The following is a 22,650-nucleotide window of genomic DNA, read 5'->3' as shown; positions in this document are numbered from 1 at the left end:
AATGTAACTTTAGTTTGAGGTCAGTAATAACATTATGGGAAACGTGCATGCGGTCTAATTGATACTAGTAGGATCCCTGCACCAGAAGACTGAGGGCTGTGTTAGATTGATGGCCTGCCAAGGAGAATAATAATCTATCCTCCCCATCTCTGACTCACTGTCCCTCTCTTTGTCTCTCTTTTGCTTTTAATTACGAAATGATAAATGCGTTCATTGTCCACGCGCCGGGAACTCAAGTGTCGGCCGATTGGGTTGGCCCGTCTTCGCAAAAGGACGACCTTGATCTCGAAACCTGGATGAGTCAGGATTTGTGAAACCAGCGAATGAAAGGGCGTTCTGAGCCTCCAACAGCGGCGCAAAATGAAAGCAGCACACAGAGGGAAAGGATCTCAATAAGCAGACGTGATCAAAGCGGAGGGAAAAGAGGCAGAAGGGAAGTCGGCGATCACTCAGGCAGAACTTGTACTTCTGTGGGTTTATCATTCCAAACAATAAAAAAAAAAAAAAAAAAAAACACAAAGGGAGGATGTTCACACTCACACAAATGCATAGACGCTTTCGCATGCACATACAGAGTGTACACTGCTTTTTTTATCTTGTTAAAATCACACAGCCCAGAATGCACACTGTACACACACACACACACACCCACACACACACACACACACACACAAAGCTGCTTTGAAATATTGCATCTGTCAAAACGGAGCGTTTTTTTTCTTGGCTCGGAATGACATCTCCTCAAAGATGACTCGTGTAAACAGATTTATCTGGACTAATGTAGACGGCTGTCTGTAGTCGATGCATCCATCCCTCGAATTTGAACTGACACGCTAAGTGGAGGGACTAATAACGTAAGAAATTTGAGCGGATGAGAGCCATGTATTTTAGGGAAAACGGCAGAATCTAAAGTGGTCTAGAATTTATAAAGTAACAGGATCACTTGGACCTATTGTAAAGGATAAGTTAGGGTTTTATTGTGTCTCCTAAATTGGCTATTGTGGCTCTATGGGTCAAAAAAACAGGCACTCTCAGAGAAGGTCTTATTTTGGTTAAATTTTATACCAGCCGTGTTCACTTGTTGTTTTTTTTTTTCATGTCCAACCACCTGGACCGTCCATTTTACAAACTGTCTTAGTGATGTCCATCTGGCGATACTTCTGGCCATCTGACCCAGTCATCCTGCACCCACACACTTTCACCAGTCTGACAGAGAAATGACTTATGGAGCTAATCGTACACTGAAGACTTCTTACTAAGATGTGCAAAGATTTAATTGTCGTCATCTGCTTGTAGAAAATCATTCTGGATGATTTAAATATTTTCCAAATCATAGTAAAATGAATTCGCTAAACTTGAATCATTAATGTATTGACAAAAGTTGGAGTGAATAGGATGTAACTAAGTACAGCAACTCCTACTTGTATCAAGCAAAGACCTCTGGACTTTTACAAACCATGCAATCAATACATTACATTGTAAAAAAGTAAAATTATTAGGTTTCTGTTATAAAAATATGATTCAACAACTTTTTTAAATATATATTTTGACAATCATAAGATCCTGCTGTCACAGGTCTGTAGAAACATTTTTTATACCCACTATACGTAACATTTTCAACACCATTTTTACAGTGTAATATTCACGCTTTAACTGCAGTAAAGAATTTTTAATACACTGCCAACAACTAGCTATTGAATTTCTGATTGCATTCATAGAACTAGCGATTAATCAGTGCTGTCAAGATATAATTTCAGATTGTGGAAGCTACATTTGGTACGGCCGAATGTTTTGTACGCTGCTCTTAAAATCATAGCACTGTAGGAAATCTATAGATGTGGTCCCATTAGCTTGGTTGTCTGTTTGCGTTTAGATTAGCTATTTGTGTGTCCATACATGCTGCCCCTCATGTCCTATAACTCTGCCCTTAAACAACCACTTTACCTCAGAAAAGGGTCACATCATTAGAACCTCCATTCACTGCTGCGCCGCAGCACTGAACAGCTAGGATGTGCTGCAGTTCTCGACGCGGACCTGCCCTGGGCGATTTCCTTTTGCTATATAAAGAGATACAATATGTTTCTTTCAGGGAATGTGATTAAAAAAAGCTGTCCTGTGACACAACTGTCATGCAGTCTCAAACAGCGGGCAGACACTTCCACAGAGGTGAAAATGATCTGCTTTGACACTTCAGTCAGATGTGAGCGGCGAGGAGCTTCCACTGATGTTTGAAGGAAGTAGCTCCTGTTTGGCTGATGCCCAGTGGCTACACCGCAGGCATTCTTGGAAATGTAGCCATTCCAGTACAGTCCTGTCCCAAAATATTATAAATGGCAAGTAATACTTTCATATTGAGTATATATTGTTTGATTTTATTCATATTCTGCACAATGCTTTCCCTCTGTGTGGTCCTCAGCCTTAATTGGTTCCTACTGAAAATGTAGACCCTCAAAAGAAGCTTATTTAATCTTAAACAATGCTACATAATGCAAAGCGCCAGTTTTAGGAAGCCATGTTCATTGTAATATGTCAAAAATTACATTGCCCACTCAAAGACAACAGCACATTTGTCAGGCACTACTTTTTTATCTGCGGATGAATACACGTTTGACGCTCTAGTGAGTGTGCAGAGCAGCAGGGCGGCATACTATATGCGGAACTGAGTCAAACTGAATTACAGTGTGTAGGAGTGTGTGGTTATGTCCAGCAGAGTGTCACATGAATGTGCTTTCATTAGTTTTTGGGCAACAAAGAGGAATAAGACTTACTGACTCTGGATGAACAGACAATTATCAGCTTCATATACTGCACCTTTTATGGAGCAGGGTTTGCAAAGTGTTTAACATGGACTGAAAAAATGTTTTACATTATTTTGGTTGCGCCGAAGAGAGCTAAACAGATCCTTTAAGAACGGGAATCCATCTTAAGAAGCATTTTAAAGGCACAAAGCTGTTAATTATATAATCTTCCTGCAAGTTTAATGGAACTTCATTCTCATTAATGGATGGATATGCGTGTCAATTAGCATTTATTGGGAAATCTGTTGCATATTCGTGGAACATATGGAACTGAAACTACATGGACAATAGTGGAGTGTGGCCAGTATTGTATCCCGGGACAAGACTTGAGCAGAAACTGAATGTTTTCACTTTTTAGCCATTTGAAGATGTCAGGAGTGGACCATTTCTGACAGTTTTTCGACATTATAAACTCATAATCAATTGATTTTAACCAGTAAATGAATAGTTAAACGTCTTTGGAAACAACACACGGAGGCTCTGTCTTTGGAATATGGGTATCAAGACTGAGTGATTGCCTCCGCTAGTCCATTTAAAATGACAGGACCAGTCGTGCTAGTAAGTCCTATGCCAGGTTGATACAACCTTAATTAAAGATTGGGAAATTCAAGACGCCACCCACTCACCAGCTCAAGCACGGGCAACAGAGAACATAGTGTTAATGTCAAAGTACGTCAGTCTTTGTCAGTTAATTTACCGGCTGTGTTATCCGACTCTCCCAGCACCAGCTATAAAAGCCCGGCACTTTCGCTTGACTTCAGTGCCACTAATGCCGTTTAATCACTCAACCATTCATCACAGTATGTCCTAAATTACCGCCGGCTTCATTTGGCGTTGCATCATCCCAGCCAGTGCCCATTACCATCAGCGCAAATGAGGAAAGATAATGTGTTTTGTTCCAAGGCAGAGGAGAAGCTTCCTGGAGTTTGGACGCTGACTGGCTTTGGAGACGATTCGTGTGTGTGATCGATATGAATCATGAAGCTGATACGCCCTGTACGTTTGACCTGTTTTCTCATGTGGAAGGTACGAACACACGCTAAGTGGAGGTCTCAGGACACACGGCTAAAGCATTGGACTAAAGCATGAGGAAGAGTGCAGCGTAGTGTGAATGCGGCTTTGACAAAAATAAAATAAAAAAAAGCCAGGCCAAGCCGAAGACATCAGTTGTTTCGTCTGTCTGCTTGGCGTTGCAATATTTTCCGAGTGAAATGGATTAAAGACAAAAGGGGAAGAGACACTGAGGCAGGCGGAGGGAGATAAGAGTCGCGGCGTCGCGCTAATTCCAGCCCAGTCAACCCCTGGGGCAGCCGAGGATTCACATTCTACTGACCGGCATCCGTCGGCCCTGACAGCGAGAGGCCACTCGGCTCCTACACAGAGGAAAATCGGCAGAATGTCACAGCGCGACCCTGTTCTCCGCCGAGATATAGTCTGGGCTCCCGCAGCGAGCCGAGGCCAGCTGTGCCCCAGTGACCCACTGCGGTGTGAAGTTTTTGATTCACAACTTTATCACTCTCCTACGTGTGGTTGTGTGTAGCTGTCAGATTCTGTAGAAGCTGTTCATATAAAAACGTGACAACTATCTGATCAAGCTGAAAGCAATATCAGATTTTGCTTCGCTTTAAAACATGTTGAGCACTCAAGCACAGTTAAAGGTAAACAGGGCTTTTATTTCGACTTTTCTTTTTAAATTTAGCCCCAAGCGTCTTATCTGTTTGCTCGATTCCCCTCCCCGCGCTGCTCAGTCCTGCTCAAAGCATTTTAGCAGCGTTATCGTTAAGTGCAGGACATTCAGAGTTATCAATTAGCCTCAGATTCAACAGCTGAATCACTAAAATGCTTCACCGTGGATTATTCTTTTAGTACGTCAATCACAGCCCGTGTGAGATGTGGGAACAAGAAATGCAATCGATTGTGTCTTAGTCAAGATCATTCAATAGAGTTATAATCTTGCCATTTATGCCCTCGTCTTGCCCTCCTCTTTTTTGAATAACGGCCTCTGTGCAGTAATTTCACGGCTCCCAGAATGGAGACAATGCACTTGAAGTTGCTCCTTATATTTCTATTTAATAATTCTCATTGTAAATGTTTTCATTGGTCTCGAGGTCCTCCATTTCATCACGTAACTCGTATTGCCTTCAGTTGCACTCAAAGTACTTATTTACCTTGTTGACGTCTTACCATGTCAGAACACATCAAGCTATAACGTGGCTTTTATTTAAAAGAAGCTGAAGGATCAGTATCTTGTGATATGATTTGAAAAGGCCAATTAGGGACCGACATCTTTATTAAAACAGTTTTTTTTTTTTCCCCCGGCTGCACTGTAAAGAGACACACTAGTTGCTTTCCCAAATTGGCTGCTCGTGTTTGCTGCCCCCACAGTTCTGCACCCTGTAATATCGCCGTTACCACAACAACCACAATCCAGGACAGATTTATCGAGGACTTCAGTGGCTGGTGTTGGGTCCGGTTGCAGTTTTTACTCTTTCACTGGCGGCGTCTGCAGAACAGTTCTGTGAGGGGAAAAAAAAACAACTGACTCCTGGCTCCGCTGAGTCCAAGATGGAGTTAATGAACTGTGGGTTTAACTGCACCATTTTGCATCCCAAATTGAATTTACCCAATTTGTCTTTGCAGGGAATCCTCTGCATATGTCCTCTGCATAATAAAGCCTTAGCACTTGATTGATTGAATGGACTTGAAACAACTGAGTACAGTTGCTCTCATTTAAAATCGAATCCACTGTTCTAGTCCTTTATATAAACAGGCTTTTATATTTAATTTTTTTTGCCATCGGCTGTGGTTATGTATGTATAACTTTAATTAATTTGAACAAATGGCTTAATAACAGCATCACATGGCAACGGCATAGAATTGCAGTCAGTGCGCTACATTAGTCTGTGCATTTTTTAAATGTAACTGTGAATGGTGAGATAAAATCTACATTACATAAGCTGTAAGCTGGAGCTGACAGTCAAAAAAAAAAAAAAAGGCTAAATTGCTTTTATATGTGGAATTATTAAATGTTGCCAGGCAACAGCCACGACTCAACATCTGGTGATCTGGTAAATTCAGAGATGGAACACTTTCATTATCATGTCCCGCCCGGTTAGTACTTGCACGGCGTTTATTGTGTGCGAGGGAGAATTTTCAAGCGGGAAAATAAATACCACATTTGAGGGGAACTGACAGCGGCTTAAGAGACCCTTTGCATTATAAATAATAAAAAGCTGCATCCATTTAGTCAACCACACTTCACACGAGGCCAAACAACAGACTGCTTATGCTTTCATCTGTCTGAAAAGCGGCTATTATCTCATTACTGCTCATCAAACTTTACTTTTAGTTTCAGCTCTGGGTATGTTTTATTGCCTCCATAATGAAATATATATCGATCCGCATCCTGATCCGTTTCCATAACCATTTTTTCATTTTTTGTTTTGCTCCTCACAGTCAAACTCCATCTTCTTGTGATTTCCATTCTGGTGCAAAAGCTGCAGATTCCAAATAAAGACAACTGTGAGAAAATAAGACTCCACAGAGACACAAGCTGCTGTCTGACTCGATAGCGGAGAGCTTTCATTGCACAAATTCATTTTTTTTTTTTTGTATTTTAAGCCTGCTCATTTGCTTAATCCGAGCTGATCCACAGGAAGTGAACAAAAGGCGTCCACACCTGCCTTTCTTGGCCCTCCGCCGCAACACAAACAGCTGTTGCGACCTCCAAAACACGGCGTGAGATACGACAGCCCTCACGTTTGGTGACGCTAATGTCGGACAGATATGTGCGTGTGAACGGGGGAGAACACAATGCCTCGACTCACCATATCGATGGATGACACAGGCCCGATGCTGTTGACATATATGCCCACATCGATGACTGTTGGTTTCTCTGCAAGAGCCAGAAGGAAGAACAGTGAGCACATTTTTGTAGGTGGGACAAGTGAGATTTATTTGCCATTTGTCAAGACTTTCATTCTACGTCTGCTGAACCTGCAGCGTGTCCAGGCCCCCAAAAAAATCAGATAATCAAGTTAAAAACAAGGGTTATCATCATTCACTGTGTCACCTTGGCAAATAAAATGAATTCCCTTCCTGGTGCAGCCATCAATCCACCCGGAGAAGAAAGATTTACACTTTTGGAAACAGAAAAGCTTCACTGTTGCTTCCTGGAGCAGTTCCGGTGTTACCATGGCAATTAATAGCATTTCCAGCCAGGATGTAGGATCTTGGCTAATTTTGCGTGGCAGCAGCATTTCAGTCGGTTCGGTAAAGTAAAAACTGGAGCTGTGGAGATGTGGAGGGGCTCCAGACGTGAATGCCAAAAGTAAGATCGTTTTTTCTTAATTACTGTAAAACAGGAAGCGGGGGGAAATGGTGTCTGATAACGCAGCCAGTCGAAGGATGGAGGAGGAAAAAACAGTATATGTTAGTGAACAAACATTGCATAAGAACATATCATGTGTTTCATGCACCATTCTGGCTTCATGTGTTTGTGGAAATTCAGTATAAGAAAGGACTCTCCATTCTTAAACTCCACTTTGATTGATTTCCTGACACACAACACAGATTTTCTTTTTCCTCAGAGCACACAGCTATACTACATGCCCCTCGTCTGATCAGTTTGACTCGAGATTATCAAGTTTTACCTTTTTATTTATTTCTTTTTTTTCGGTGTTGTTGCCACACAACAAGCTGCTGAATATGCTCTGACTCTCTCCGTGAAATCTCTAAGGAAAAACACCCACACACAAAAGCACACACTCAAGCCTGTTAGCTGGCGTCTAGCATGACGTGTGGCCCTCCATTGCTATGTTATATGTGCTATGGAAATGGACAGAAGTGTTACAACTGCTGGCTGGATTGGACTTTCATGGTCCCCCGAAAATGGCTTGGGCGATCCCCTGACATTTCTTCGAGCGCCGAAATGAGCTTTGAATGGAACTTCATCAGTATTTACGATGCATAATAATGCATTTGGACTGCACGGCGGCGCCGTGGTTAGCTCTGCTGCCTCTGTTCTTCCTCTCTCTGCGTGGGTTCTGGGTGCTTCCAGTTTCCCCCCGCAGTCCACAGACATCGAGGCTACATAAATTATGATTCTAATGTGGGCGCAGTCATATTCACGACTGCGAATGGTTGGTTGTTTGTGTCGCTGTTGTGTGGCTCTGTGATCAGACTGTTCAGGGTCTACCCCTCCTTCTCACTGAATGCCAGCTTGGTTAGGGGTTAGTCCCGATACCCTAGGACGATCGATGGATCCTAACATAAAGTCATTAGTAGTAATGTTGTTTGAGTCATTTTGACTGAAAACTACACTTTTTTAAAAAAGTCTGCACGTGCAGTTAATGAAGTCAGACTTCATAGACTCAGCTCTTATAAACACGAGCAGCCTCCATGCCTCGATTCAGCAAATTCATGTGCAAATATGTTTAATGAGATTAGCTGAGTTATGATGGTGCTGTCACTCAGCGCCATCATGAGATCAAATATTCAACTTGATTTATAGACTGATACCCGAACTGATCACATTACCATCCGCCTTAGCTCTGCCTAACCCTAACCCTAACACATCTCTGAACCATTAGCACACCATTAGCACAATGCTAACATCAGTATTCACCTGGCACATATGTAAACTCATAGTCTCATTTCAGCGACAAAATATGAATTTTCCTTTGTATTCATTTAAATTGCTGAATAACAGATTGACCAAAGACTGATTTACATCTTTTAGAGTCTAACCTAATATAATGATCACATGTCCATGCTGTATGTGTACTTTTAAAGATTTATCACTGGAATCTATCTATCAAGAGATCACTTCCTAATTCCAGTGTAAGCAGCAGGAAACATAAGTCACAATCCTCACTGTCTATAAAATGCAGCTGTCCGGCCTCAGCGATGCCGCTTAGACCGGGAACACGTACCATACACTGTCCATCTCCCAAACACACAAACAATTGCGTCCCTTTTGAATAGCATCGAGTGCTACGACTGCAAGGCCTCTCACACACAATGACCGTTAAGCTGTTTGGGTTTCAGTCCATATTATGAGTCCTTCTATTCTACCCATAACGCATGATGTTAGTGTTGGTTTGTGTAATTTTCCTTCGCATGTGCCTGCCTGGGGAATCTACTTGTCACTTTATGTACCAAAAGCAAGAAAGTTTTTATGCATATTTACTTTTTTTCAAACAATTAAACAATAATTTGAGCAAATGTGGGTGTTTTTGTATTTTAACCTGAGTTGATCCGTTTTAAATTTGCTGAAGCACTGAAGTAAAAGTGAGTGGCCTCCATTGTGTGGCCTTGTCTGTTGAAGGGACCTTTTCTTTAGCTTCTGTTGGCAACACTCGTCCGAGTACTTCACACTGAAAACCTTGGGTAATCTAATATGAGTCCAGCGTTGTGGTGTATTGTTAAGCTGCAACTGGCAATCATTTGTATCATGAGTACTTCTGACAATAATTTAAAATGCGAAACCAAAATGAACATATTCAAATCTTAAAAATACTGAAGGTAGCAAGTACTCCCATTCAAGTGATTCCTTAATCAACCAGTCATTTTATTTCTGCTTGATTTCTGAGGAATTAAGCTTTAAGCCTCCAGGCTCCCTCGCTGATTAATTTGCCTATCAAGGTGGGGTTAGATGTGGCTCAGATTGGCAATACCCCAGCTTGCATCCACCTTAATCACCGGTTTAATGCAAAAACCAGTGAGCATGTTAAGTGCCTCTGAGCAAACACTCCCACAATGTCAACAGGAGCACACTGGATCTGGTTAAATGCTAAACACTCAAAGCTTTGTGCTAATTTCGGCAATATTGTGAATGCAGAGCACCCGTTCAGCTGGACAGAGGGGCGGAAAGGCTGAACACGGCAAAGGTGTGTTGAAATGAGAGTGAAGAAGAAGATGCAGGACCCTGAGCAGACGGTGGAGGACGTCCTGGAGCACCGGCCTCGCAGAACGACACTCCGACTGGTGAGTACGGCGCAAATCACCATCACCAATGATAATTGGCCATTGCCACCGGACACATTCCTCACACTTCTTTGATTTTGGCATATTTATTAGTTTATGCACTCCTGTTGTGAGGCTGCACTCCTGATCCCAGGTCTGCTGGCACCCCCGTTGAGCTCTGCTATGCCCTCACATGACTCTAAAGCTACAGTAGATTTCAGCAGCTTATACTGATTAAACCATAGCACCAAAGATGCTCGACTTATGATGGCCGCCTTCCAACAGAACTCTTCTAAACTTCATAGACGGCTTCATTTACAAACCATTTCTGAGGTTCAAAACAGGAAATCTATACCCAGCATGAACCGAAAATAAAATCACAGCTATCGATCTACCTGGAGCACTGAAGGATCAGTACGCAGTCAGTACATTTTAACTCCTTTACTATTTACTTTCATCCGATTCCATTTCTACACGAGTACTTTTACATCTGCTCGAGTACATCTTCTGCAAACAGCAGCTTTTCTTGAGCACAGATTTCCTCCAGTACTCCATCCAACCCTGGGTGTATACACACACACACAAGATGGTTCATTGATCTACTTGCAGCGCTTTTATGTACTTGAAAAATCTTCTTTAGCCACTTTTATTAGTTCTGTGCAATTCAATTATTGGAGGCTTGCGTAGTGTTCCGCCAAAGCATTGTTTGTCTTTAAACGGCGTATTTAACCCCCAACCTTGATCGTGCGTGCCGTTTCTAATCCAACGAGAAGCGTCTGTTGTTTTCCCGAGCAGCTTGCAGGTATGAGCGTCGGAACGGGAATGAATATGAGAAATTACAAATATTCTGAGAGGCTGATTAAAAGAAATTAATTAGAAAGTGGCGTACTGCAGTTAAAGAAGTCGATTTAAAAAGCTTAAACACACAGCAGTGCTATCGATTAAGAGCGCTAAGCAGATGGCATTTTCCGTGCAATTTAGTAATGCAAGTTGTCACATGTTGCGGAACGAGCTACTTAACGAATCCGTGACCCGCATTAATCATTTCATTTGTTCTTAATGCTTCACTGATGCTGAAGCCTTTGTTTTGTCAGATTATTAGCATTTTAATGGACATGGGGTTTTCGTGTGTGTGTGTGTGTGCGCCTGCAAAGTTCATGCAGTGTTCATGGGTGCACATCTGCGTGCCGTGTCCCCGGGGGACCAGCTGCACCGGGCGGCTGACGCACCGTTTTTCAGTCGGTGAAGGCCTGCTGGGAGGCGTTGATTCAATTCCAGCCTCGTGTTCTGCTCCGCCAACTGGACAATGAGGGACAACAACGCTGTTGCACTTTTGAGATGAGTAAATTATGCGGGTTAGGGGTACAATCCAGCTGTCTCTTTGTGTGGTCTTTGCGCCTGTTCATTCAAAATGACAGTGTCCATCTAACACCCAACAACCACCCAATTTGAGCATGTATGCGTGCTAGCAATTAGCTTGCAGATACAGACGTGAAATGAGCAGGGGCGACTTGCAGTTTATGACATGCAACAGGTGTGGCCATTGCATTTATGTGGCGTGCATCTGACTGTTTGCTGACTTTGCTTTCTGGTCCATCTTTTGGGGAAGGCACTGACTGCCACCTAGGTTCAGTATAAAGAATGGCCAACCCACCCAAAATAGTATTTCATCTGATTTCTGCTTTAAAGACCTTTTATGACTTCTTGCTGGCATGCTTCAGGTCACTGCCTCGCATCTCAAACCATAATTTGACTATTATCTAGCGCCTTTGCTGGGCATAAAGCCCAACCTCACACTCAAAATCAAATCTTTATTGTCCACTTGGAAAAAGCTGGCATTGGAGCCTGACAGGACAATACCTAATCAGTGTGTGAATTATAGAGAAATGGCACGTTTTCATTGTTCACTCGGGGTAATCGAAGCGTATTCCAGCGTGCTTTGGGAAACCCCAGGACACTCTGCCACCGCCAGACAACGACGGACGCAGATAAACAAAATTCACACATTTGGGTCATGTCTTTGGAAATGAGGCAGAAACACCTGGGGGTTCCAGTGAGCGCCACTGTCCCTCCCCTGAGACTAATTTGCAGTGGAAATGGGAAAGACCACAGAAGTGAAAGTAATCTGAGGAAAAGCTGATCTTTTACAGCTAAGCAGGTCTGCAGCTTCGAGAAACTGGGACAGCCGGAAGGGAATTGTCATTAATTTACACCACAGCGGCTCATCAAGGTAGACGATGACACTCCGTATCTGCATAAGATGCACTTTAGACATTAGTAGCTTTCTTTCCTTGTTGCACTAGTAACAAAAAAAAGCTACAGTCCAGTGTTTCCAGCCTCAATCCTTTATTTTTCCCTCCCTTTGAAAATGAGAGTGAGTCTTTGAACAAACACAGCCTCCCAAAAGCTGAGCCGACCTGACATGTGTCCAAATAACGGATGGCAGACTTATGTGTGATGGTGCGCAGGTAATCATGACTCTGTTGTTTATCTCTCTCTCTCTATCTTTTCTATGCCTTGAGTCTGAGAGCTTGTTTTTCTCTCTTTTATCCCTCAAAGAGAAAAATAAAGTTCAAAAGAAACCAACTTCTTACTTGCATGGAAAGATGCTAACCCCCTCCCATCCATCCATCTATCAACCCAATTTTCTACTCTTAATGGAGAAACCATGATCCACAGGGGCCTGATGATTTCTTCATCCTCTTCATGTTGCTCATCCTCCTCCTTCGTTGTCTTGCTTTTCACAAAAGCATGACAGACCCCATCTGTATTACTGAATTACCCTGTGGGCCTCGATTAAGAAGAAAGGGCTTTTATGCCTGCTTTGCTTGGCTGGCATGACAAATGCATTACGCATTGTCAGCCACAGCAAACACTCTCGTGTGTACATGCAGACGCGCATCTCCCAGCTGACCATTCAACTCCCATATGTTCGGTACACAAGGAGCATTGTACTGGGAATACTCCAGGCCTCAGTGGGCTGTCGGATGCACTCCAAAGAATGAGCATCATGTCTCCAGTCTCTCCTTGAAAGTAAATGTGCTGTGAAATAATTAATCACACGCTGTTAAGCAAAAGTCATCTACAGTAGCATGCCTTCGAGCTATTTGCCACTGGTGACTCCAGCGTTGTTTTGACAATGGCTTACTGGTGTGTGTGTGTACAAACGTGTATGTTTCATTACAATTGCAATGGATATTATAATGATAGAGCCAAAAAGTCCAGATATAGAGGAGGTTGGGGTAGATGGATGGGTTCAAACTATGGACCACTCCACTACAAGACAAGAAAGATCCTCAAATTTCCCCTTTTCCATAAACCTAACTTAGTTCTTCTTGGGTTGAATCAAAGTTTACAAGTTCAAAGTCCAGAAACTCTTTCAGCTAACTGTCAATTTAGACTATTCCAGCGGAACAAATACAGTCTGCACACAACTGTAACTACAGCCTTTGTCAATTTATCCCATCACATCACACTTTTGGGTCATAAAGTTCAAGTCAGTTATAGATCCGTGAGGGTGTAGTCTGTGATCCACTACACAATCCGTGCTGCAGTGGTACAGCCCATGTCATCCACAGCGATCACACATCACGTCATGCATGACCTCCCCTCTGTTCCCTTGTTATTATGTGTAATGCCCTGCAGCCCACATTGCCTTTAGTTTGTGTTTGCACAGAAAAGCTGTTAGAGCCACCATTACAATTCAGAAGTGTAGAGGCAAACGGTCTCGGTGCAGTCAGTGTCGGGGACATGACATAAATTCTTCTGTATAGATTTCTAGTCAATGGTTCCTTTTTCATTGCATCATAAAATCATACAGTTTTGCCCTTCCTAAAGTCAGGAGAATTTGTACAATGGCCATGAGATAAATCATTTTTATGATTTGCAGTGAACACATATTCTAAATGAAGCAGACACAGCTCTGATCTAAGAAATAAAAACCACCCATGCACAAGTTTGAGATAAAAAAGGCTCGTTGCTAAGGCCATATACAGGTATAATGCAGTCACTTGGTAGCTTAGCATAAAGATGTGGAACCTGAGAAAAAGACTAAGCCATTGTTGGTATGCTATATCCTATTAAACATGTCTAAAATGGGCATTCTTGGCCATGCATACTGCCTTACTGTAGTCCCTGCTGGTTGCTATGTCATTATGCTAAGCTAACCATCGTTGGGTTGGAGTCAAGAACGTGAACAAGCACACTTCAAAACGTCAACTTTAAAGGGGAACTACTGTTTTTTACAACCTGGACCTTGTTTCTGGCATAAAATACCATCGTTTACTCACCCATATAACTTTGTTGTTATTTGTTACATTAGCGTATATCCATATAGTGGAAGTGACTGGGGCACCAAAACCCAGCCTCTAAATGACGCATTATCTGCCGCGAAACTCGTTCATTTCACTAATATTTTGTAATGATACACTAGTGCTATTCCCTGTTGCGTTCGGAGTTAGCTGTTACCTATTCGCGGACGTGCAGCAGTTTGTTGTTCTTTGGCCAACTGTTCCTCTCTCTGCCTCCGCATCCTTCTTTCAACGAGCTCCACATCTGTATATTCTGGCTCAAAATGGTAAGGACGTCCATCATAAACAAAGTCGTCGTCCACAACCTCGGAATCGGAAAAATGAACGAGTTTCGCGACAGATAATACGTTATGTAGAGGCTGCGTTTCGGTGCCCCAATCACTCCCACTATATGGATATACGCTGATAAATACGCTGGTAAATATGTGACGAACAACTCCAAACGACACAAAAGTTATATGGGTGAGTAAATGATCGTATTTTATGCCAGAAATAAGGTCCAGGTTGTAAAAAACAGTAGTTCCCCTTTAATCCAGTCCTGTGGCAGTACGTTGGAAATGACAGTTGGCCGTGATAAAGTTGAGGATACAGTTACAACCATTAGCCCCTAGAATTAGATTTGAGCCCTCACTGGCTTCCCACAATGGCATTTCAAGTGCCTTCAGCAAATGATCTTTTAGCTCAAACAGGAAATTAAAACCCCTTTTTTCAACTATGACACACCCTAACCCTAACCCAGTAAAAGATTTGCTCCAGTACTCCTTCGTTGATGCCATCACTTAGGTGTTGTAATTTATATAACAGAACAAATGCAAATGAGAGTTGACGACAGGAGTATTTGTGTCATCCCTCTGGTGTCAGCCCCTTAGTGGTAATCACAACTAGGCCACCTACTCCTGCTGAAACACTCTTTTGGCATAACGGATTGATTGAAGCATGCCAGTGCAGACTCCACGTTGACTTGACAGATGCTGGGTGCTACTTGATTACAAAATAAAATACAAGTAATGAGAAGAGACCAGCAAGTTAAACAAGTGGACACTTCTAGTCATTATACGACAGTATGCGGTAAACAGTTGAGTTGTCATAGGTGTAGTTGTGTTGAGAAGTGCTTACACAGTGCCACCTAATCTTTATGTATTTGACTGCAGCAGCTCCACTTGGGTTCCGGCTGTTTATTCCAGCTCTCCTCCTCAGTCCACATGACGCCGTAATTTTGTAGACACACACACAAAATGTTGATCATTGAAAAATGTCAAAACCGAGGAACGCCACCAAACACAAACAGAGCTCGAGAACTTGACTGATTTAAATAATAATAATAAAAAAAAGGCGCTCTAAACCAAGTCCTAATGGGATTGATCCGATGAATTTGTTAGATAATGGATTTATTTACTTAACATTTGAGCCAAATGTCAGGGCACACCTCAGCTCTCTCTCAGTTTCATAGAGGGAGTCTTTCCTCTCCCTCGATAAACAGAAGCAGGAACAGCTGGCGACGCAGACAGTTGTATTTGTCTAAAATATTTATGATGAAATGCTGCATATATTTGGAAGCATTTCCAGTGAAAACACATTTAGTTTCAAGTTTGTGAAAGAAATGGCAAAGATTTTCCGTGCATCCCAACTTCAGCTGTCGAGGTCAAACAACCCAGCAATGTGCCAGGCTTCAGTATGGGACCAGAAGGTTGAAAGTGAGACCTGTAAATATTGGTCAAGACTCTCAGCGAATCTCACGCTGCACTCTTTGGCGAGAAATGTGGGGAAAACTGAGGAAAAGTAAATTGTGCCTCCAGTGTTTTTTAAGCCTATAGCCTACTTATTTACACTTTGGCAAATCTGCACCATGATGCTGCCACTACTAGCTGGTCCTTGCTCACACTGTAACCATGGAAACAGACAGCAGCCACCCGTGTTACTCTAAAACTGAAAGGAAAAAGTACCGATATAATGAGCCAAGATTTAAAGGTAAATATGTTTTCTATTATATCTAAACAGATTACCCTTATAGGTAATGGCAACCATGCCGACAGCACCCCAAAGAATCTGGAGCCAGACATGATCAAATTGGTTCAACCCATCTGGGTTTAATTCAACCAGTGGGACTATTTCTGCCTCTAAGAAATTTTTAAATAACTAAAACCGCGTACTGCATGTGATGAACAGCAGCCATCTGGTTCTCCCAAGCATGAAGAAGCAGAGAGAGGGGAAAGAAAAAAAAAAAAAAAAAGGGCTGGCAAATGCTATTTGACCCACATCTGTAACATTTCAGCAGCTCGTCACTCCAAGGACGAGCTGCAGCGAGCCATCTGCACTGCTGAGAGGGACATCAGCTGCACCCACCCGACTACTGGGGAACTGTTGCCCTTCGTGCGCAGAAAGTGTTTATTGCTTAACGCTTCCACCCAGAAAGAGCTGTATCCTTTGACAGCTTCGCCCCGGTTTGTCTGAGACGACGTGTGTGTCTTCAAGCAAATGGTGTGTGAGCGCTGCCTAATTTGACAAATTTGAAGCTCCACAGCAAAGAGGAAAGGTCTTGAGGCGCCCGCGTTGTCTGTTGCCAAACCTGCGAGTTACTTCTTTAAGCACCATGACACTTTTAAGTTGCAGGCCTCTTTATATATCAACCTTGACAGTCAAATAGTTTGACATCTGAAAAACTAACTTTCTTTTTGCTGACAGTAAGACGAGAAGACTGATGACTCTCGTGTTTGTATCCAGAATTATGTGCTGGAGCTGGCAGATGGTGAGCTGAGCTTAGTACAAACATCGGAAGCAATTGCAAACAAGTAGCCTGGCATTGTCCTGGTAACACAATCTGCTCACTGATCTATTGGATTATTTCTTGACTCTAAGCCTTTAGTAGACAAGCAACAGAAAATGCAGGCAGTTATCACCCAAAAAATGAAACAGGACACGCTTCCACTTCCATTAGTCTGCAATTAGTTTTCTTTTATTGTCCTTTCCTGTTAAATATTGAGCTTTTGGCTGATGTTGTTGGAGTCAAGCTAGCTTTTTTGGCCTTCTCTGCGTCTTTCTGCAGTGCTAATCTAGCTAGCTGGTGGTGGTAGCTACATGTTTTGCAGTCAAGCATTAGATTGTGACTTTTTGCTAAGAAAATGGACACAAAGTATGTTCCCCAAAACATGTAATAATTTCAGAAAGCAGAAATGATGAATATTATAAGCTAGTTGCTTAGTTTTGTGAAGCTGTGTTAAGTATTTATTTGGAGCCATGTATCTGGTCACCAGTTGAATGGGTGTTCAATATTCACTATCTTTTAGCTCCGTTTTTGGTCTCCTCCAGTTCCTGGGGACGATTTCTGTCACTTTAGCCACCAAGATGCACCACTACGCCTGATAGTTAATTGCTAATCTTGTTTTTCAGCTGTCTTGATGCTGAATGGATAAAGTAATGTGTTTGGTAAATACTTTTTTCTAACGCTTTTGAGCGAGGATGCTCAATAAACTGTAGCTGCACTAGTCTTGTGGCTGTGAACATGAATTTAGACCATTGCTAACACAGATCCCCCCCTCCTGTAAACCAAATATAATTCAAATTGAAAAGTGTAGCTTCACTGTCTGACCCTCCAGAGCGTCTTTTATGAAACCCAGCTAGGGAACAGAATCACATTTCAATAGAGGGAGATAAAAACGACGACATCAGGTGTTCTGCGGATTTGGTAAAATCTCATATATTCCTTTATGAGTGCATAAATAAGAAAAAAAAAAAAAAAAAAAAGCCTTAATGAAAAGACTCTCCCATCAGACAGATATTGACTGGCCGTGTAGGTGTATATACAGGGCTTTTGTATTTGTGGTTGGTGCATGTAGGTGTGTGGGGGACAGAGCGAGAACATACTGTACTTTATTGTACTAGATTCTGCTCCCTCAATGAAACATAATCTGAGATCTGGGAACAAAAGGTATTTTGTTGCCTTCAGAGGTTTTTTGGGCACCAAGCAAAGGGAAAGCTCTAGCTGGGAGGGGATGTGTGTTACGTACACAATCATGATTTATCTCGTAATTAAATTTCAAATAAAACTTCAACAATAATGAAATAACAACAATATATACCTGCTATCAATAGTAAATGAGTCTATTTGTTGTATAATTGTTTTTGTGAACTGACTGAATTGAAGCTAGTGTTTGTCCCATTCAGCCGAATCCCATGACACTGTGTTAAGAATCAAAACAGAATTAATTCATAGTTATGTTAATAGGGATTGGACCTCTGCCACAGCAGAGGTCAGTGCTGTATTTTCTTTGATGCAGGTGAGACGTAATATGAGATGGAGTGAAACATGCTCTTCTTTTATGTTGTTAAACTTACCCAAGCTTGGTAGAAATCCTGGGTGAGCAGCGGTGCAATTTTTCCCATAAGCAACTTTTGTCACAAAAACCCCAAAACCCACGTCACAGCTGGAGACATCCTGCAGATTTAATTAGACCTTGTGTCCGTCAGGTAAACAATGAATTATGCATTGCTTAGCTCCCCCCGGTGAAAGCACAACAATGCATACTGCCTGGTACCAAACAAGCTAATGGGATGGGATGAGATTTTAGGAGTTTCAGACTTTGAGAGAAGGTGCCACATCTGTCTCTGGAAAAGTTAGGGGTCCCCAGAGTGTGACGGATTCCTAAAGCGGACGTCGCTGTTTTTCTGATAGCCTGAAGTTGACTCAAATCGTACGGAAGATTTTGAATGTCTATATTGGAAAGTAAAGCAACAGTCCAATCGGTCCAAACGATGTCGGGGCATTGCTATGAAAGGAAGTGTCCCTGATGGCAGGGGTGTACCGTCAAGATGGGCAAACCAAGCAATTGTTTGGCTACCCCAGATGGCTACCTTTTGACATATTTTTCTTTCCATAAACACTTATAAAGGTCCTACAGTGCTTGGCCAATCTTCCACAACCCCCCTCGTGTCCCCCTTCTGTCTACACTGAGAGTTTTTGCTAGTTTGGACTACCTATGTTTAGCAAGTTAGGTTTGTACACTAGGGTGGCCCACATACGTCTTTGCCTTGGGCCTCCGCACAACCTAGGGTCGCCACTGCAGACAGCTTTTTAGATTATAATGGATTTCTGTGTGTTAGAAAGTTTCAGGAACATTTGTAACTTGTAAAGCTGCGTGGTCAGCCCAGAAGTAATGGTATCTAAAAGGACGTTTGTGGTTAGTAAAAAAACACCCAAGAAAAAGGATTTGGCATTGCGCATTTATGTGGAAAAACATCCTAAAAGTTTCTTTCTAAAGCTTATTTGCTGCATTGCTTTTTGTATTACGGAAGACAAAAAACATTTATTTTTACGTCACGACCTTCATTTAATTGCGACGCTGCAAATGATTGTCCACTTGTTGTATAGCATTTTATTTTATTGTGTTTTTGGCATTCAAAGGCCTCCATAGATATTTAATGAAGCTGCTGTGGATAACAAAGGAGTTTTGTTGGAGCTGTATCTTTGAGTGCAAAGATTGTACAATTAGAAAAGTGAGAATGAAAGCCTGTTTTGTTTTATGTAGGCGTTTCAAATCGTCTTTATCATCGAGTGCTTTCAGAAGATAATATTTTTGCCAGAGGAGCTTTAGAAAAAAAAAAAGAAATAAACTGCTCTGACAAATTGGTCCATCTCATTAGTTTTCTACAGCAGCTCCACTAAATGACTAGGCTTAAGTGGAAATACAAACTGCGCAGGTGGGAGCCATCCCTCCTTTCTCTTTCTGTATTTTCATAGTCTATCCACACCTTCCAAATCTTTGGCTAACCACTGGTGCTTTGGCTGGAGTGGAGCGGACATGGGAGGCACAGATGGAAATCGATTTAATGGTTAGAGCTCACAGGGATGGGAAATGTGTCAGCCATGATCCAAACCCAGCTTGGTCTTATTACCACCTAATGCACTTCACTGTGGTATCGGCCCACCCCTTTAAAGCTCTCCAGCGTCGCCTGGCCATTCCGTTGTGGTTTCTCATTAACTCGGGAATGCTGAAGGAATGAAAGGCGAGGCTTTGCTAACCCCTGCAACCTCTCTTTGGAGATGAATTAAACATTTTAAGAGAAGATAAAAATCTGGTCAAGGCCCACTTCTTGCATCCTCAGACAGCATCTGTGTTTATTTAAAAAATAGCACAAGAAGCTGCATTAATTTGCAAATATTTGTCAGAATACTCTTGTAGGTCACTACCTATTTTTAAGCATTAAAAGGCTATAGATGTTTTAAAGGAATCTCATTAAATTGCAAATGTATGCAGTTTGGAGGTATAAAATATAATGAGATCATCTTATCTGTAAGTACAACTTATTATCATCACAATGCCTGTCAGCGCAGTCAGACATTGCCACCACGACACAACTTCCCACATGCGGCGTACCATGGTGGCGGATAACAATGCATGACATGATATGGGTAATAACATGAAAAATGAATCCTGCATTTCTTCCAGAGCACAGTCAAAAATGCCTCAACGGAGGGCCGTCATTACACGTTTGATTGGCTGTAACGCGGCTATGCGTAAAGGTAGAAAAGTTCTCATTAGTCATCATTAGGGGAAAAATCCTCACGTTTTATGTTGGAGGTGGAAAGGTCGCTGTAATAAGTGAAAATACTTGGGAGTGAACAGAGTCACGGACAAATTATGATTGAGCTGCACAAGACGAAACAAACCTCTATGCTTATCTGAACACGTCATGCGCCATTATTCGGTTTGCCTTGTTGCAAAACAGCGGTTGCGGCCCCTCAGCCTTAAATGCACCTACAGCTAGTATTTGCACTTGGTTACACCAAGTTGTCTGCAGGAAATACTTGGCATTCAAATGGTAATATCAACCATAAGTCGTGAGAACGCCGCTGTAACGCCTAGAAGCCATCAAGGCTCACGGTTTAGTACACTAATCACTCGGTAGCTTAACGTAGGGAATGAAAAATAATTGCAAGGATGAGACCAATGGGGATATCAACATTTTTCTCTTTACAAAGAAAACTCTTTTATTACCGTATATTAACCTGCCACCCACCTCCACAATGGACTTTTCTTGTAAACATGACAATCATGACCTCATTTGAAGGGAACCTTAGTGCCACCTCGCTCACCAAGGCACTCGGTTCTGTTGAGGAAGAAGAATGTGTCAAATAGAAAAGACCTTGCACCGTGCTGGCGATGTTGCAAAAGTGAAACGCTAAATAAACGGACTGCTCTTTCAAAATGTGTTGTAAACAAGCTGGAGATTTGAGAAAATCTTGACTAATCCTGAGACATTAAGCTCCAACACAGACTTGGACACACACTGCGGAAGAGACATTTGCATCATAAAGCTCATGAAAGGTTACAACATCTGCCAGCTTGTGTGTGCGCGCCCATTCACACGAACTGCGTCCGTGCACATGTTGACGGGAGTGAAGCAGCAGCCGCGTCTCCTTCCTGCAGGTGACTGTCGGTTTCGGAAAACCCGGCTACCCAAGACACGGGGGGAAGCATTTGCCAGGACTCGAAACTCCTCTTCATCTAATGAAATGTCACCGGACTTGAAATATTGAAGAGGCTCATGTGAGAATTGTCCTTTTCAGCTGGTGAGATGTCGCCGCTGTGCCAAATGTCAGCTCTGTGAAGATCAAGGAGAAGAATCCTGCCAGGACCGGGTTGGCCTCAAAGCCACCGAAGATCTGAGCCAGAGGTGGAGAGAACAACTAATTCGGTCGGACAAAAACGCTTCAATTGTGCATGATTATTTCATAATCCAGCGGTTAAATGTTACGTACGATTACTCTGCACAGCAACCCGTTGTTTTCCTAAATGGAAACTGGGTGATACTTTCTTGCAGAAAGTGATCAATCAAAAATTCAACATGCATTGTCGGCGACAGATTCTTCGTTTTCATTTGTTTTCTTTACCTCTTGTTAGCCAAGATGCTTAGCTTGGCGAACAGCTCTGTGAGACCAGACCGTGGTAAAACGTTATTAATTATGTTAGCTTAGCATTTTAGCATGCTAAAAAGAAAAGTAAATGCTGACATACTTCAGCAGATGCTGCTGTTGCTGCGAGAATAAAATTCACTAGTGCTGTTAAGAGGTATCCGAAGATTAAATATAAAAACGGGCACAGAGCACATGATGTCCGCCATCTTTTCCATTTTGAGTCAGGGTCTTCCAAATATGGGGTGCATAATGTTGCCTTTCATGGCCTGGAAACACGGTTGGCAACCTTGAATACCTTCAGCTCACTGGATACAGCAACCAGTGCACATGTGCGCTAATGCTAGCTACTTTAGCAACCATGTGCCTTGCATAGTTTTAATTGCTTAGTGTCCATATGATGATTAATTCAGATATAATTCTTACTCCATGTGAAATTGTTTGTTCTGCAGAACGATTTTTTATGACAGTTTATAAGTTGGTTGGTGTTTTTAGAAGCACTAGTAGCAAACTACAGTATGCTACCGTTAATGATGGGATGAATCAGTGGGATTATAAACTGACGTCCTGGTCAAAAACCATCCAGTTTTTATCTGATTCTAATTATTACTAGTTTAGTTTAATTCCTTGCACATTTTGTCACCAATTTTGATCCAGCTGGGTAGCC

General features: G+C 42.2%; 1 protein-coding gene across 1 annotated transcript in view; it reads right to left on the bottom strand.

Annotated features, from left to right (window-relative positions):
* LOC311509230 (gamma-aminobutyric acid receptor subunit gamma-3-like) overlaps positions 1 to 22,650 on the bottom strand; it is a gene marked incomplete at both ends in the record, with an annotated part of 72,194 nt that overhangs the window by 38,719 nt on the left and 10,825 nt on the right. Inside the window, one exon of the mRNA XM_084574336.1 lies at positions 6,626 to 6,693. Within this exon, the coding sequence (XP_084430462.1) occupies positions 6,626 to 6,693 (68 nt within the window). The remainder of the gene's footprint in view (positions 1 to 6,625; positions 6,694 to 22,650) is intronic.

Source organism: Chelon labrosus (assembly GCF_963514085.1).
Source record: "Chelon labrosus genome assembly, chromosome: 24".
In the NCBI taxonomy this organism is placed as follows: Eukaryota; Metazoa; Chordata; class Actinopteri; order Mugiliformes; family Mugilidae; genus Chelon; species Chelon labrosus.
Note: the sequence above shows the minus strand (reverse complement) of the source record. Positions and strands in the feature narration are given on the sequence as shown.